At 55.7% G+C, this 13,282-nt stretch overlaps 1 protein-coding gene across 4 annotated transcripts in view; it reads left to right on the plus strand.

The window, feature by feature from the left end:
• CAMK2A (calcium/calmodulin dependent protein kinase II alpha) overlaps positions 1–8,469 on the plus strand; it is a 34,986-nt gene extending 26,517 nt beyond the window's left edge. The window contains exons 13-18 of one of the 4 annotated variants that reach the window (XM_035890787.1): positions 111–151; positions 4,431–4,463; positions 5,553–5,601; positions 6,902–6,977; positions 7,784–7,878; positions 8,237–8,469. In XM_035890787.1, coding sequence (XP_035746680.1) covers positions 111–151; positions 4,431–4,463; positions 5,553–5,601; positions 6,902–6,977; positions 7,784–7,878; positions 8,237–8,469 — 527 coding nt within the window. The remainder of the gene's footprint in view (positions 1–110; positions 152–4,430; positions 4,464–5,552; positions 5,602–6,901; positions 6,978–7,783; positions 7,879–8,236) is intronic. The other 3 variants (XM_035890799.1, XM_035890793.1, XM_035890806.1) reach the window with 3 other exon arrangements.
• Positions 8,470–13,282: the final 4,813 nt, after the last annotated feature.

Here is a 13,282-nt window from a genome sequence, read left to right on the forward strand (position 1 = left end):
GGTCCCCCGGGGTCCTGCTGCTCCACCACCCGGCACCATGCTGCTGATCCTCGGCCTCCTGGTCTTGGTGCCCTGCCTGGCTCTCCTAACCTCCTTCCTCCTCTCTCCAGGAGGCAAAAGCGGTGGCAACAAGAAGAATGACGGCGTGAAGGTAAGTCCCCTCCCCGCCGCCCTCTCCTGCCTGCCCCTTCACTGCTGGGGCAGGGCTGGGGGTCTCCGTGCCGTGGCAGTGGAGGTCTCCGTCCCGTGCCGGTGGTCCCCGTGATACCCTGTGCTTTAAAGGGCAGCTGTTGGCCCGGCTGTCCCGGTGTGTCCCCGTACCACCGGCTCGGCTCCTGCCAGGACAGGCAGTGCACGGGAGGCTTTGCAGAGCAGCAAGAGAGGGGAGGAGGCTTTTGCTGGAGGGGTGTGTGTGGGAAATTCGCTGCTCTTTCATTGCCTGCAAAATTTGCTTGCCCCTTGCTGCCCCCAGGGAGGGGGAGAGGCAGAGGCTGGGCCAGGAGAGGCGACAGGGGACAGGGGGAGGCAGCTTTGCAGCCCAGAGCCACAGCTTTAGCCTGGCAGCAGCTGCCCGGCGAGGTGGGTCGCTGCATCTCCTGCTTGCCCCAGCATGCGTCCCGCTGCGGCTGCTGTGGCCGGGCTCGCCCCCCAGCTCCTGTCCCATCCTGTCCCCAAGGGCTGGTGTGCTGATGGGTGGCATACGGGTGCCTTAACCCTCTCGGCAGCACTGCTGGCCCCCTGTGCCCAGTGCAGACAGAGAAAAGAACTTGGTGATGCTTGACAGAGCAAATGGCTTGGGCAGTGCTCTAAAAGCAAGACGGTGCTTGGTGGACCTTGTTTCTTGGGCTGCAGAGCCCTCAGGTTTGGCTGCCCCTCTGAGGTGGGGCCACAGCTCTTCTCCAGGACAGAACGGCTCCTGGAGGCAGCAAAATCCTGCGTCCAAGCAGCTTCTTCTGATGATAGGGAGATGAGGTGGTTAGCGAGCTCTGTCAAGCTCCTCCTGTGGGAAGGAATGGTCTATAGGAGGGGCTTTCTGTCCTTACCTGTTCCCTTCATGAATACAACAGGGCAGAGCTGGCATGATCGCATCCCCCATCACAGGGCAGGGGTGCGAGGTGTCAGGCAGAGCTTTGGGACCCCGACTGCAGCACGGCTGCTCTCCTTCCTCCAGCCCTTTCGTAGGGACCCAGCTGTTGGGCTGTGAGGGGTGCAGGGTTTTGGAAGAGCAGAGCCCTCAGCTGGCTTCTTCCCTCCTCAGTCCACAGGGTCAGTGGAGCCAGAGGTCTAGGGATGGCTTGTCTTTCTCCCACTGCTTCCAGACCCTGCAGCTGGGACAGGACCATGCACAAGCCTCCAAACCTGGGCTCAGCTCCACAACAGACCATTCTGGCCATCCAGCATTATTCTGCAACATGAAGCTGATGGCCTGCATTGCTATGAGAGGACATTGCTTCGGAACGTGGTGTCAGGGTATCACGTGGCTTCCAGGACAGGATTGCTAGGTTTGGACAACAGTGCTGGCACAGAGGGGACAGGTCTCATGGGAGTCACAGCATCCCATCTGCCAGCCACTGCTGGCCCATCCGCTGCTGCTCTGAGGTCCCGGCTGCTTCTGGGGGTTGCCTGAGAAGTGACACCACAGGCAGCTGACTTGGTATGAGCTGCTGGAGCAGAGGTGAGAGCAATCAGGAGATGCAGTTTTAAGCTGCAAAAGGAGGGATTGGCAGATGGAAAGGATTCATCAGGCATGGTCCTGAATCTAATTTTCCAGCAGAAAGGGAGAGCCTTGAATTTCTTCTCTAGCATCGGTGGGATGGTGTGGAGGCATAAGACCATTTGCCAGCCCAAGTTGCTAATGATGCTCCCTCCTGGACGTCAAAGCCTCTTTGAGGGCAGATGTTATCCTGGGAAGAGGGGCACTTTCTGTCATAGCTAGTTTGGGTGAACAGCCTTCTGGCCGATCACTGAATTTCAGCAGAGAGAGTCTGGTTTCGGAGTGGGGTCAGAGAGGCTGGTTTGTATCTGCAGCCCTCAGCCCCTTGCTGGTGAGCAGGGAACAGTGGGTGAGGCTTTGTCCTGAGTGCCATCTCCCAGCCAACGCTCAGCTCAGGAGGGTGTACAATCTCTGGAGAATGAGCTTGCTTTTTTTTGCCCCCTTTCCAACAAGCGGAGGTGATACAGCCTGGCTAGATGGCCAGGAAGGTAGAAGAGGAGAAGACAAAGTAGAGAGGCAAGCTCATTCCCAATAGGTTGCTTGTGTTGGCTGCCTTCAGCATTACCATTCCCACCTCTCATTCCCATGCTCAGGCTGGTGGGACTCGCAGCGTAACCCGCTCACGGGGGCACAGGGAGGCTGGGTGCCTCAGGCGAAGCTTTAATGGCCTGCTGTGGGCAGCTGGCAGATGTCAGGGCATTGCTGGGCAGTGTTCATTTCTTTCCATCTTGCTGGAAAAGCGAGGCAGGAACCTGGAAACCTGCCTTGGGCGGGTGGGAAGGTGGGAAGGGAAGGGTCCTGCCGGCTCAGAGCAGGGCTGTAAGAGTCAGCCACATGTGGTGTGGTTCCTTGTTGGAAGAGTTGTGTCCCCATTTGGAGGATCCTGCTGGACCAACCGTCCCCAGGAGAGCAGACAGGTCCCAGGCAGCCACCCCTGCCCTTCCTGCCCAAAGCCACGCAGGTGGGCAGCAGGTACCTGGTGCTGCCCTCCACCCCTCTGGCACTGGGATAGTGCTAGCCCAGGCTCAGAGGGCTTAAAATTCACCCTCCCGAGGAGGTTCCTCCCCCTACTAAAAGCATTCACAGCACCAAAAATCCCCCTTGAGCCCTGCTCTGGGTTCCGTGGGAGGTCTTCTGGTCCCAGCAGCTATGATACCTTCACTGCCCTGTGTAGTGTCGCATCTCGTCACATTGTAAACTAATGAAATCACTGCCCCATGTTGCATCCTGTCCCGTCCTAAATTAATGAGCTCACTGCCCCGTGTCGCATCCTGTTACTGTATGTCCAGACTCGACGCGGTCACTGCTTTGTGTTGCATTCTGTTGCGTCTTGAAATTTCTGCAGTTTACTGCCCCGTCTCATGTCCTTGGGTAGCAGAAGCTGTCAGCCCTTCCTGCAGACAGCCCAGCTCCGGCGGCTCCATTTCCTGTGAGGCTCCTTCTGAAGCACCACAGCTCACTCTGCCCTTTAGGACATGGGGTGCTTTTGGCAAAGGAGGGGCAAGGATTAATGTAGGACCTAGCAAGGGAGGGGGGAGAGCTGCACCCACAGAGGGGGAACCTCAGTGACGATGCTGGTGGGAGCCAGTTAGGGTGTGAAAAAAGCAATGAGGGGGAATGGATATCAGCAGTTTTTATACTGCAGCCCACCCATGCACCCCAACGGGTTGCTCCGTGGACTTTTCCAAGAGATTTTGCGCTGTGTGTGCTGCTTTTCCCTCTGCAGGGCAGGCAAAGCTGGTGCCTCGTTAAATACGGCTGGTAAAACACTTTGTTATTTGGCACTGCAGCTTCTGATTCCTGCACACTGGTGTTCCCTGTCGCCTGCTGTGATTCAGCCCCTGGGAGCTGGAGGTGGAGAAAGGGCAGGAGGCCAATGCGCACGTCCCCCCATCTCCTGGCTAGATTCAGGATGGAGACGGGGAGCAGAGCATGGCAAGGAAGGAGAGCACAGAAGTAGTTTGGGATTTGCAAGCAGAAAAGTGGCTTTGGGGTCATCCGACCCGAAAGCCTTACAGCCTAGCAGTAGCGGTCAAGGATGGAGATAAATATGGGCATGCGTAAGGTCTTCTCTTTGTAGGAGACTTGTCCTGATTTAAAGCACAGGAGCTGTGCTCAGGACAGCTTCCCACACGGTGTGTCTGCCTTGCAGGATTGAGTAGCAGTTGCCATGCTGGCTTTAAACCAGCCAGCTTAGTACTGGTCTAGGTCCAAAGCTAACTGAGCATCTCCATGTTAGTCAGCAGCATGGGCAGATGCACCCAGAACAGCTCCAGAACCTGTAAGCCTCCGGACAGCATTCACATGGGGCGCAGGGCTGCGCAGATGGTGGAGCTGCCTTAGCTTTCCAGCGTCCCCACTCCTGTTTCTGTGAGCTTGCTGGCCTGGTCACAAAGCCACCAGGGTGGTCATCGACTCCTAGGGGACTCCCTTTGGGGCTAGCCAGGCCCCTGGGATAAGCAACACCAGAGACTGTGGCAGAGCAGGAGAGAAAGGTGCCAGCAGGAACTTGGGGAGGGAGCTGGCATGGCACCACCAGCAGCGCAGCCAGCGGCACGTCCCTACAGGAGCACCAGATTGCCCCCCCATGCCTTTCGTTTGCCCCTCGATGAGGACCACGAAGGGTGGCTCAGGAGCTGCTGCCTCTCATGTGCCGCCCTCTGCCTTTCTCACTCTGTGTCTCTTCCTGTTCCATCTCTTCTCCTTGTTTTTCCAGAAAAGAAAGTCCAGTTCCAGCGTTCAGTTAATGGTGAGTGTCCTTCGTCTTCCTCAATGCTGATATTGCTGGGCCTCTCTACATGTTCCAGCTTCCCCTGTTTTTGGAAGTTACCTCGGGGTAGGGAAGAAGGGACACTGGGGTTGGAGGGAACATCCTCAAAGCCGTATCACCCACAAACCCCATTAACAGGGTTGGTGCAGGCACTTGCTGGCCACCAGCTGGTGGGAAGCCAGCCCTGGTTCTTGCTGATGGGTTCTCATGCCGTTTCTCCCAGTTCTCCTGACTCAGGTCTGCAGGCTGCATCGGTCCAAGGAGCCTTGGAGAAACACCTTCCATGCCTCTGCGGGGACTGTATGGTCATGGGACACCTTGCCAACCTACATCGGGGTATTATGGGTAATACATAAGCAAGGCTCTGCTGGCAAGAGCTAGCAGAGCCATTGCTCTAGCTCCGCTAGCAGAGTCGCCTTGATGGGGCTCCTGGAGAGAGACGGGGGGTCAGTACCCCCCTCACCCCCCAAATCTGTGTAGTGCTCAGCTGTTTCTTGAAAGAGCTGTGTCTCAGCCTTCGGTGGTCCATGTGGGTCTTGGAAGCACTCTGTTTTATTGTACATTTCTCTCCCTACTCTGCGGTCAGTGTGGTCTCTCTCACTCCTGCACAGTCCCCTCTTTCTCATCCCAGCCTCTCCTCGCTGTTTAATTTGTACATCTCTCTCTTTATCGTACAGTCAACATGGTGTCTTCCACCCCCGCACAGCCCCTCTCCCTGCCCCTCCTGCAACGCTCCTAGGAACCCACCAAGTCCCCCTGGACCTGCCCCCGTCTCTGTCCCCACAGGCATCGGTAGGAAAGGCAGCGCCGTTCCTATGAGAGCCTCCACAGCCCAGCTCTTGTGCCCTTGGCTACAAGGAGTGGAGGTCAGGGAGGGCTCTGCCAGCGCTGCCCTAGAGCTGTGGTTGAGGACGGGTTGGACCTGCTGGTGTTTTCCTTGGTTTCTGTCCGTTGGCACAGTCGAGCGCTGTGGGGTCGGACTCGGGGGGCTGTCGAACACACGAGCTCTGTCTGGCGTGGGGAGAAGACCCCTCTCACCACCCCGTCTCCTTTCTGTTCTTTGCTCAGGAATCGTCAGAGAGCACCAACACCACCATCGAGGATGAAGACACCAAAGGTACTGGCAGGGGGCCCCAGGAGGGTGGGCAGGCTGTTTCAGAGGGCTGCTCTGGGGTCGTTAGTCCAGCCACCCCTAACGAGATATTGGCTATGGCAAAACCCATGACCATCGAGCTGCCTCGGGGCCCTTCAGGGGTGGCTTTCATTCCTTGGGGCTGAAATGCCCACAGGTGCTTTCACTGCTGGGTCACCACCACGTTGGGGCACTGCTGGTGAGGAGGAGGGGCTCCCAAAAAAAGGGATGTTCCCTGAAAACAGGCATGGAAGTGGCAGAAATCTGCAGGGATAGCAGCCCGTCTGCCTGCTCCTCCAAAATAAATGGCCCTTTGATAAAAGCCTCCAGGGGAAATCCCTGCCTCCCTCCTGCCAGGGCCAGCTTTCTAAGAATAACCGAGGGAATAATCTATCGGTGCTAATTTGTAAAGTCTCTCAACGAAGCGATCTCAACACAAAGCAAGGTGGGCTTTGGCCTGACATGAGAGCTAATGGGACATTATTTCTCCTGGGGAATGGCTCCCTGGGAGCAGACACGGTGGCGGGTGGCACTTGGGAGGTGGTGGGGGTCCCTCTCCTTTCTGAATGACTCGCAGGAACATGCTCCCTCTCCTTTTGCTAGCCGTGGTACAAAAAAAAAATTAAGTCAAGCATGATGCTGATTTGCATTTGGAGCAGAACCTCATTAATAAGCCCAGGGTTACCTCTGACAGCTCCTCATGCAACCTGGGGAGCCCAAGGTGCTCTCACAGCCCCGTCCCTTCCCAGCTGAGCCAGCAGTGCCCATGGTCCATGGTGCCGTGCTCTTCGCCAGGTCCCTCCTTGTGTCCCCCTGGGGTGGATGGCCACATCATGTGATCTCCCCCCCCCAGCTGAGACCCTCTCCTCCCGTCTCAGAGGGAGGTGAGAGCATCCTTGGTCCAGCCTGCCCTGGCTGGCCCCTGCTCTGAGTTCACGGGGTAGAAAGTCCTGGCTTGGCAAGGCTGAGCAGCCAAGACCAGCCTATGCCACCTTTTTGGGCCAAGGGCAGCTCACCACTTGGTGATTACCCCTTTTGCTCTCTAGGAAAATACAGGGTTTTTTGGTTTTGCCCTGACTTTGGAGTCTTTCCTCTCCAGGCATGAAGAGCCTTTCCCCACATCTCTCTCCTAAGTCCCTCTCCTGCTTTTCCACTGGAGTTTCCAATGGCCCCCAATCTCCTGCCGTCAGTTTCTAATGAAGAAAAGATACCTCACCGATAGCTCAACACCAGCACTTCTGGTTTGTTTTCTCCTTTTATTTTCTTTTTCTCTTTAAACCAACAGTACGGAAGCAAGAAATCATTAAAGTCACAGAGCAGCTGATTGAAGCAATAAGCAACGGTGACTTCGAGTCCTACACGTGAGTGTGGGTTTGGGCCAGGGTGGGGGCTCAGCCTCTCGGAGCGGGTGCTCTCATGGTGACAATGCAGCCCAGGAGGTTTTACTGTTGCCCAGGGTGACCGGGTTGACGTGGTGGTGGGGCATGGAGATCATCCAAGAGAAGCAGGGAACATAATTTTCCAAACCTGGTGCTTCTCTTGCACCAAGCTGACCGCATCTCTCTGGTCTCATTATCATGGATGAGCGCATTTTCTGGTTTGCAGAAAGACGAATAACTGTAAATGTGATTTATGGTGGAAGAAGGAACGTTGCATCCATGGTATCCATTATGTCTGGATTGCCGCGGGCTGCTTGGAAGCGTCACTGCTTTCTACTCACTGAGCTGGTGCCCCTCAGAGTACGCTTCTTCTGTGTCCAAGGCCTATTTAATTAGCGGTTTCTGAGTGAGTGCAGGTCTTCATCCCTGCCTCAGACAATCTCAGCAGGGCTATTTCGATACAGAGCAGAGAACATGAGTTTTTCCCTGCTGTTTTTCTTTCTTACAAAGAAGACGGCAGTGTTTTGGGGGGTTTAATTGGAGATGGTGACGATGGGGAATTTACCCTGCCTCACTGGGGTCCTGGCTGCGGGTGGAGGGCTGGAGGTGAGGTGGGCTGGGCTGCATGCAGGGTGCAGGGATGAGGCCAGACGTCGGCTTGAATTGCTCACTGGTGCAGAGGCTCCTTGGTCTCAGCCCGAGGACGAGCTGTTTGGGTTTTGCAGGTTCTGACTCCAGAAGCAGTGAGACAACCTCTCTCTTTTCTCTCCCCTTTCCCACCTCCCCAGGAAGATGTGCGACCCTGGGATGACAGCCTTCGAGCCTGAGGCTCTGGGCAACCTTGTGGAAGGCCTGGATTTCCACCGATTCTACTTTGAAAACCGTAAGCAGCCCCCTTGTCTCCTGAGGGCCCCTTCCCACCTCCCTGTGTCTTGACCTCCATCAACTTGCTGGAGAGAGGAGGGTGAGGGTGGCTTTGGGAGCATCTCTGGATGACCTGGAAGATCCCAGCAGAAGGTGAATCAAGCCTGTTAGGCCAACTGGGGCAGGCCTGTATGCAGAGGAGTTATTTAGTTAGCTGCTTTCTATGTGGACCTGTCCGTGCAGCATTTACTCAGCTTCTCGAAGCAGAGAGCTTAATCCAAGCATCTCCCCTTCCCACATCTTCCCTTGCCGCCCTGGGCAAGCGCCACCCAATCTCTTTCCCCTGCCTAAAGCTGCCTCTGCTGTCCCCTCTCCAGTGTGGTCCCGGAACAGCAAGCCCGTGCACACGACGATCCTGAACCCCCACATCCACCTGATGGGAGATGAGTCCGCCTGCATCGCCTACATCCGCATCACGCAGTACGTGGATGCGGGAGGGATCCCCCGCACCGCCCAGTCTGAGGAGACCCGCATCTGGCACCGCCGGGATGGCAAATGGCAAATCGTCCACTTCCACAGATCCGGCGCGCCCTCTGTCCTACCGCAGTAAGCCCTGTGAGGCTCCGGGAATGGGGCAAGGGGGGCATGGGGGGACGGTGTGGGCTCCTCGTGGCATTGGGGCTGCCAAGTGGGTGGGCTCCTGCCCCCAGCACCTGCGGTGGGGAGGAAATGGCCAATGGTCATGAGATGGCGATGGGGAGAGGGATGCTCTGCCGAAGGGATGGTGGGAGCAAACTCCGTCTCTGCCCGGTTTGTGTTTTGCAGCTGAAGTGCGGTCCTGCCCGCGTGGGGTTTGTCACTGACTGACTACCAAGGGGAGACCTCCTCCGACATCTTCACCTATGGGACTTCGGCTGTTGGCTCTGCTGCTTGGTTCCCGCTGGAATAACCCCTCGCTTCTCACCGCACACACGCAACGGCCCTGCCGGCGCCGCGCAAGCATCCCATCGAACCCCTCCCACCCCACCGGGGCTGTGGCACTGGGCCCCCTTCCTCTGCATGAACCAAGAAAAGAGAAACCATGAACCTAAACCCGAGCATCTGGCCAGTGAGATGATGCATGCCAGGGTGAAGGCCTCCCTCCTCGGCTGCTTGGAGCTGCTGGGGCCCCCCACCGCCTGGCACGTTCTCCTGAATTGGGCTTGGACTTGTCATCTGCCTCCATCCCCACCTCTGCTGAGAGTCCCCTGAGGAAGAGGAGGGCAGGGGGGCAGTTTTGAGCTGCTCTGTGCCGCACCCTCGTTGTGTGCTGGTGGATTTTGCTTTGCTGCTATCGAGGTCCCCATCTGCCGCCGTGGCACCCGCCTGCTCCCCACCCGAGCTCCCGCTTCCTGGCAGCCTCAGCCAGGGAACTGCGGTTTAAACCCTTTGCAAAGTCCATGTTCCACATGCCCCCGGGCGAGGAGGGCAGTGTTTGGATGGGTGAGTAAAGGCTTTCTGTTCATTTTCCCTTCCCAGGAGCGTAGGCTGGCTCTTTCCCAGGAGCGCGAGTAGGTTTGTGCCCTGGCTCCGGGGCGGCTGCCCTGCAGAGAGGGATGCTCTCCCTCCTTCCTCCCTTCTCCCTTTGGAGCAGGGACCCGCGAAGCTGGGAGAAGAGAGGAGGAGAAAGACAACTGCTTCCCGGCACCGCATCGGCACAGCTGGGAGCCGGGGCTCTCCCAGCCATGCCATGGCGGTAGCATCGCTCCCGCCCCCTCCTCCCCACCCACCACCCAGCCTGGACCCTTTACTCCAGCACCCAGCCCTGCTGAGCACCCACCCCTGCCCCTCACGTGCAGCACCCGGCGCTCCCCCCGCACCTGACTCCCAGCCTGGGACGGGGGCAACCAAGCTGGCCACCGATGCGGGGCACAAACCTCCATCACCCCCCCGACTCCTTCCAGCGACGACGAGGAATGCAAGCTTTATAAAGTAACAAAACTGCAGAATCTGATCATGCTTCGAAGAAAACAAACAAGCCTTTAGCTGTCTTCTACTTTGAGCGCATGCCTTTTTATAGGGAAAAGAAAACAACCTACCGTGTATTTCGTAACTTGATTTTGAGTATTTGCTGAAATGGATCTTTATGTAATAACTAGAAACATTCAACTGTTTAGGGCAGGGAGGGTGAGGGGATTTCGGGGGGTTGCTGTTTTTCGTTGCGTTTACATTTGGAGAGGGGTTGCGCCGCTACGATGCTTCTGCACCCCCCTCCTCGGGGCACCTTCCCGCACCCCATGGGTCTTCCTGCAGGGCGAACCAGGCAGTGGCTCTTGGGGAGCCACCGGGACATGGCTTTCAAGACAGAAGACATGGCCGGGAATGGGAATTTTGGTCTCACCTCTTTGCCGTCAGGTAGAGGTCCAAGGGTGGGTATTTTTCCGGCAATTCTTCTGTTTCTTGTTCTCTTTTTTCCGACTGGAACCTCTTTGCTCATTGATGTGAGGCTCCTGCAGCGCTGTTGCCCCGGGGGACTTTCTCGCTGCACTCTCTTCATCTGCATGGCGTTTAACTTTCTAGACGGTGCGTGTGTTGAAAAACAAAGAAATGAACAAAAACCCGCTTGTTTTGGACATAAAAAAAAAAGGAAAAAAAAAAAAAAAAAAAAAAAGGAAATGTTTTCTCCATGTAAATTCTGAGTGTGTATTTTGCCTTTTCTGTGGTTTTGAATGCTTTGCTCTCTGTCGAGGCAGGGACGGCTGCCACGTGAAACGCAGCCGCATCCTTGCAGACTGCAAAAATATTTTCCCACTGGATGGAGGGGTAGAAATCCAAACCACTGGGGCACAAACAGGCCCTGAGAGGTGTTTCGGTGCATCCTGCTGTGCCGGCAGTGCAATGGCTGCTTGCTGGCCACATGTGTAGGAGATGCCTTTTCAAGGGCAAATCACACGGGTTCTCCATGGGTGCCAGTGTGCGTCCCCATGCCCTTGGTGGACCTGTGCTGTTTGACCGTGGAGCTGTGTTGGCTTGCAAGAGGTGGCCCCAAAGCAGGGAAATCCATGCAGGGAGAGGATTAGCTTTTAAGGTAGAGTTTGGGTGTTTTTACAGATCTGTTTTTCTTCCCGTAGTCGCGTAGTGCTGAAGTGTTTTTTATTTCTAAAGGAAGGACCTAGCTCTTTCGCAGTTCTCTCTCTCCCTCTCCAGGGCTGGATCTGAAGCCAGCCATGGTGAGTGTCTCATCCACTTCCCAATGCCCAGGCTCTCTGGCTGTTAAGAGTATTTTTGGGGGTCAATGTGAGATGGATGAGGAAAAAAGAGGCCATGGCAGGGCTCTGCGTGGGGGCTGTAATGCAGATGTGATTTCAGCCTGGTTTTCCAGCTGCTGATAGCTGTGGACCTCGGGTGGGCTGTGAGGGTGAAGCTGCTCCAGCAGCTGCTGCTGGAGAAAGGTCTGGGACAGGGGATGCGGTGGGGTTTGCCAGGTATGATGGATGAGATGCTGGGGTAGATACAATCTCTTTTGACTGAGAGCCCACTTTGGGCAGTTGCTGCTAGGGAGGAACATCTTGGTTTCCAGGGAGGCTTTGAGCTGCCCTCTGGGAGGCAGTTTCTCCTCTTTGAGGTTTCCCTACTGTCATCAATCCAGTGACAGGTTCCTCTGGAGGCAGCTGGATGGCCTTGCAACACCCAAAATGCTCCTGATCCTTTCCAAGGGAAGCAGAGTCTGGGGTTTCAACTCCTTTCTAGTCTTCCAGTCAAGCTGAAGTCTGACCAAGGAAGACCCAATTTCCCAACCTGCCCATGCTGGCAGCATTAAGCACCTGCACTTTAGGGGTCTGTTCTGCCTCGTTTCTTTTCCCCACCTCTCCATGCTTCTCCAGAGCAGGTTCCTGTATGCCCAGAGCATCTCTGAGCAAGCACTGATAAACCACCACCCTTTCTTTTAGTAGCCATGGTGAACAGCTTCTGTCTCTGTCTTCCTTCACATTTCCTGATTTCTCCTAAACTTGCAGGAAAACTAAGAAAAAAAAAATCACCAAATGCTACCACCCTTCTTTGGCTCACAGAGCCAGGGACGCTGCCCTTACAACCATACTTTTAAGCTGGCACCATCCCTCACATGTACTAACTGGCGTCACCCCAACAGTCCCACCACGGTTCTGGAGATGACAAGGTCCAGGGCATGTTCCCAATAAGCAATATGGACAAGGCCACCTTGTTGGGATGGAGTTCACCACCATGGACCTCCTGTCCCCATCAGGCTGTGGCACATTTCATTTCCGAGTATAGATACAGCCCGACCTACCTGATTGCCCGGCCATCGAGGTTAAACCAAACTCAGAAGTCCTCCAAACTGATCATCTCTTCCACCTCTCGCAGACCACAGGGGATATCTGAGTGGAAGCACTTGCTGCGGTGGTCTCAGGCTCCCAGCACTGCGGGTGGGCTTGGGAATTGCCCATTTTCCCTTCCTGGCTGCCAGGATTCCAGGTCAGGCTGCAACATCGTCATTTCTCAGGTCTTGCTAGTGCGGCCACTCTGGAAGAAGAAGAGGCCACTCCTGGGCCTCTGCTCTTTGCTGGAGGAGCGAGCGCTCCTCTCCTCACCCTGGCCAGGCACGGCCAGGAGAGCTGTCTTTCCCCTCCGCCCCGAGTAAATTCCCCAGCTGCTGGGAACCAACCCCCCCGTCTGACCCCAAATCTGCCTCCTCTCCTTTTGCCCTCGACAAGCTGATGCTCCCATGGAGCCCCAGAGGTTGGTGCAGGCAGTGGCTGCCATCTACCCCCACTTTGAGCTCACAGTCTACTCTGCAGTCCATGGCAGGATTGCTGAGGAGGACCAGCAAAGAGCAGTGCTGTGTTTGATAGGGCAGCCACATAACCCCATGGACTAAAAGAGGTGTCTGTCAGCAGAAGATCCCATAACCACCTCCTCTGATCATCCTAGGGGCCAAGCTAACCCTTCCTCCCTACCGCAGGACACATCTCATGGTGTACACCGCTCTCTTGATGCAACCACCATCCTCCTGATAGCAAGGTAGAGATCTCGCCGTTACCCATTTCCAAAGGTGCAGGTCCCAGCTCATCCATACCAGGCAGGGAAACCCAGAAGTGAACAGGCCGTGGGAACATCAGAGGAGGAGCTGGTGGCCCAAAAGGCCACCCACCGGCTGAACGTCCTTCCCACCTGCAGGTCGACAGGGGGTGGGAGAGGGGGCAGTGGAGAGGGCGATATTGAGCGGCTCCTTCCTTCTTTGGGTTGTTGTCCCTTTTTTCTAACTGTTGCACAATTTTAGGGCTTTTGTAACATTTTTTTGGACAAGCAGGGAAAATATGTTAACAGTGGTTTAAGAAAAAAATGAGATCTCTCTCTCTTATATATTATATATATAAAAAATATATATACATACAGGAAAACTTTATGGAAATATTTATTTAAGA

The sequence above is a fragment of the Egretta garzetta genome, unplaced genomic scaffold (assembly GCF_000687185.1).
Source record: "Egretta garzetta isolate BGI_Z169 unplaced genomic scaffold, ASM68718v1 scaffold270, whole genome shotgun sequence".
Lineage (NCBI taxonomy): Eukaryota > Metazoa > Chordata > Aves > Pelecaniformes > Ardeidae > Egretta > Egretta garzetta.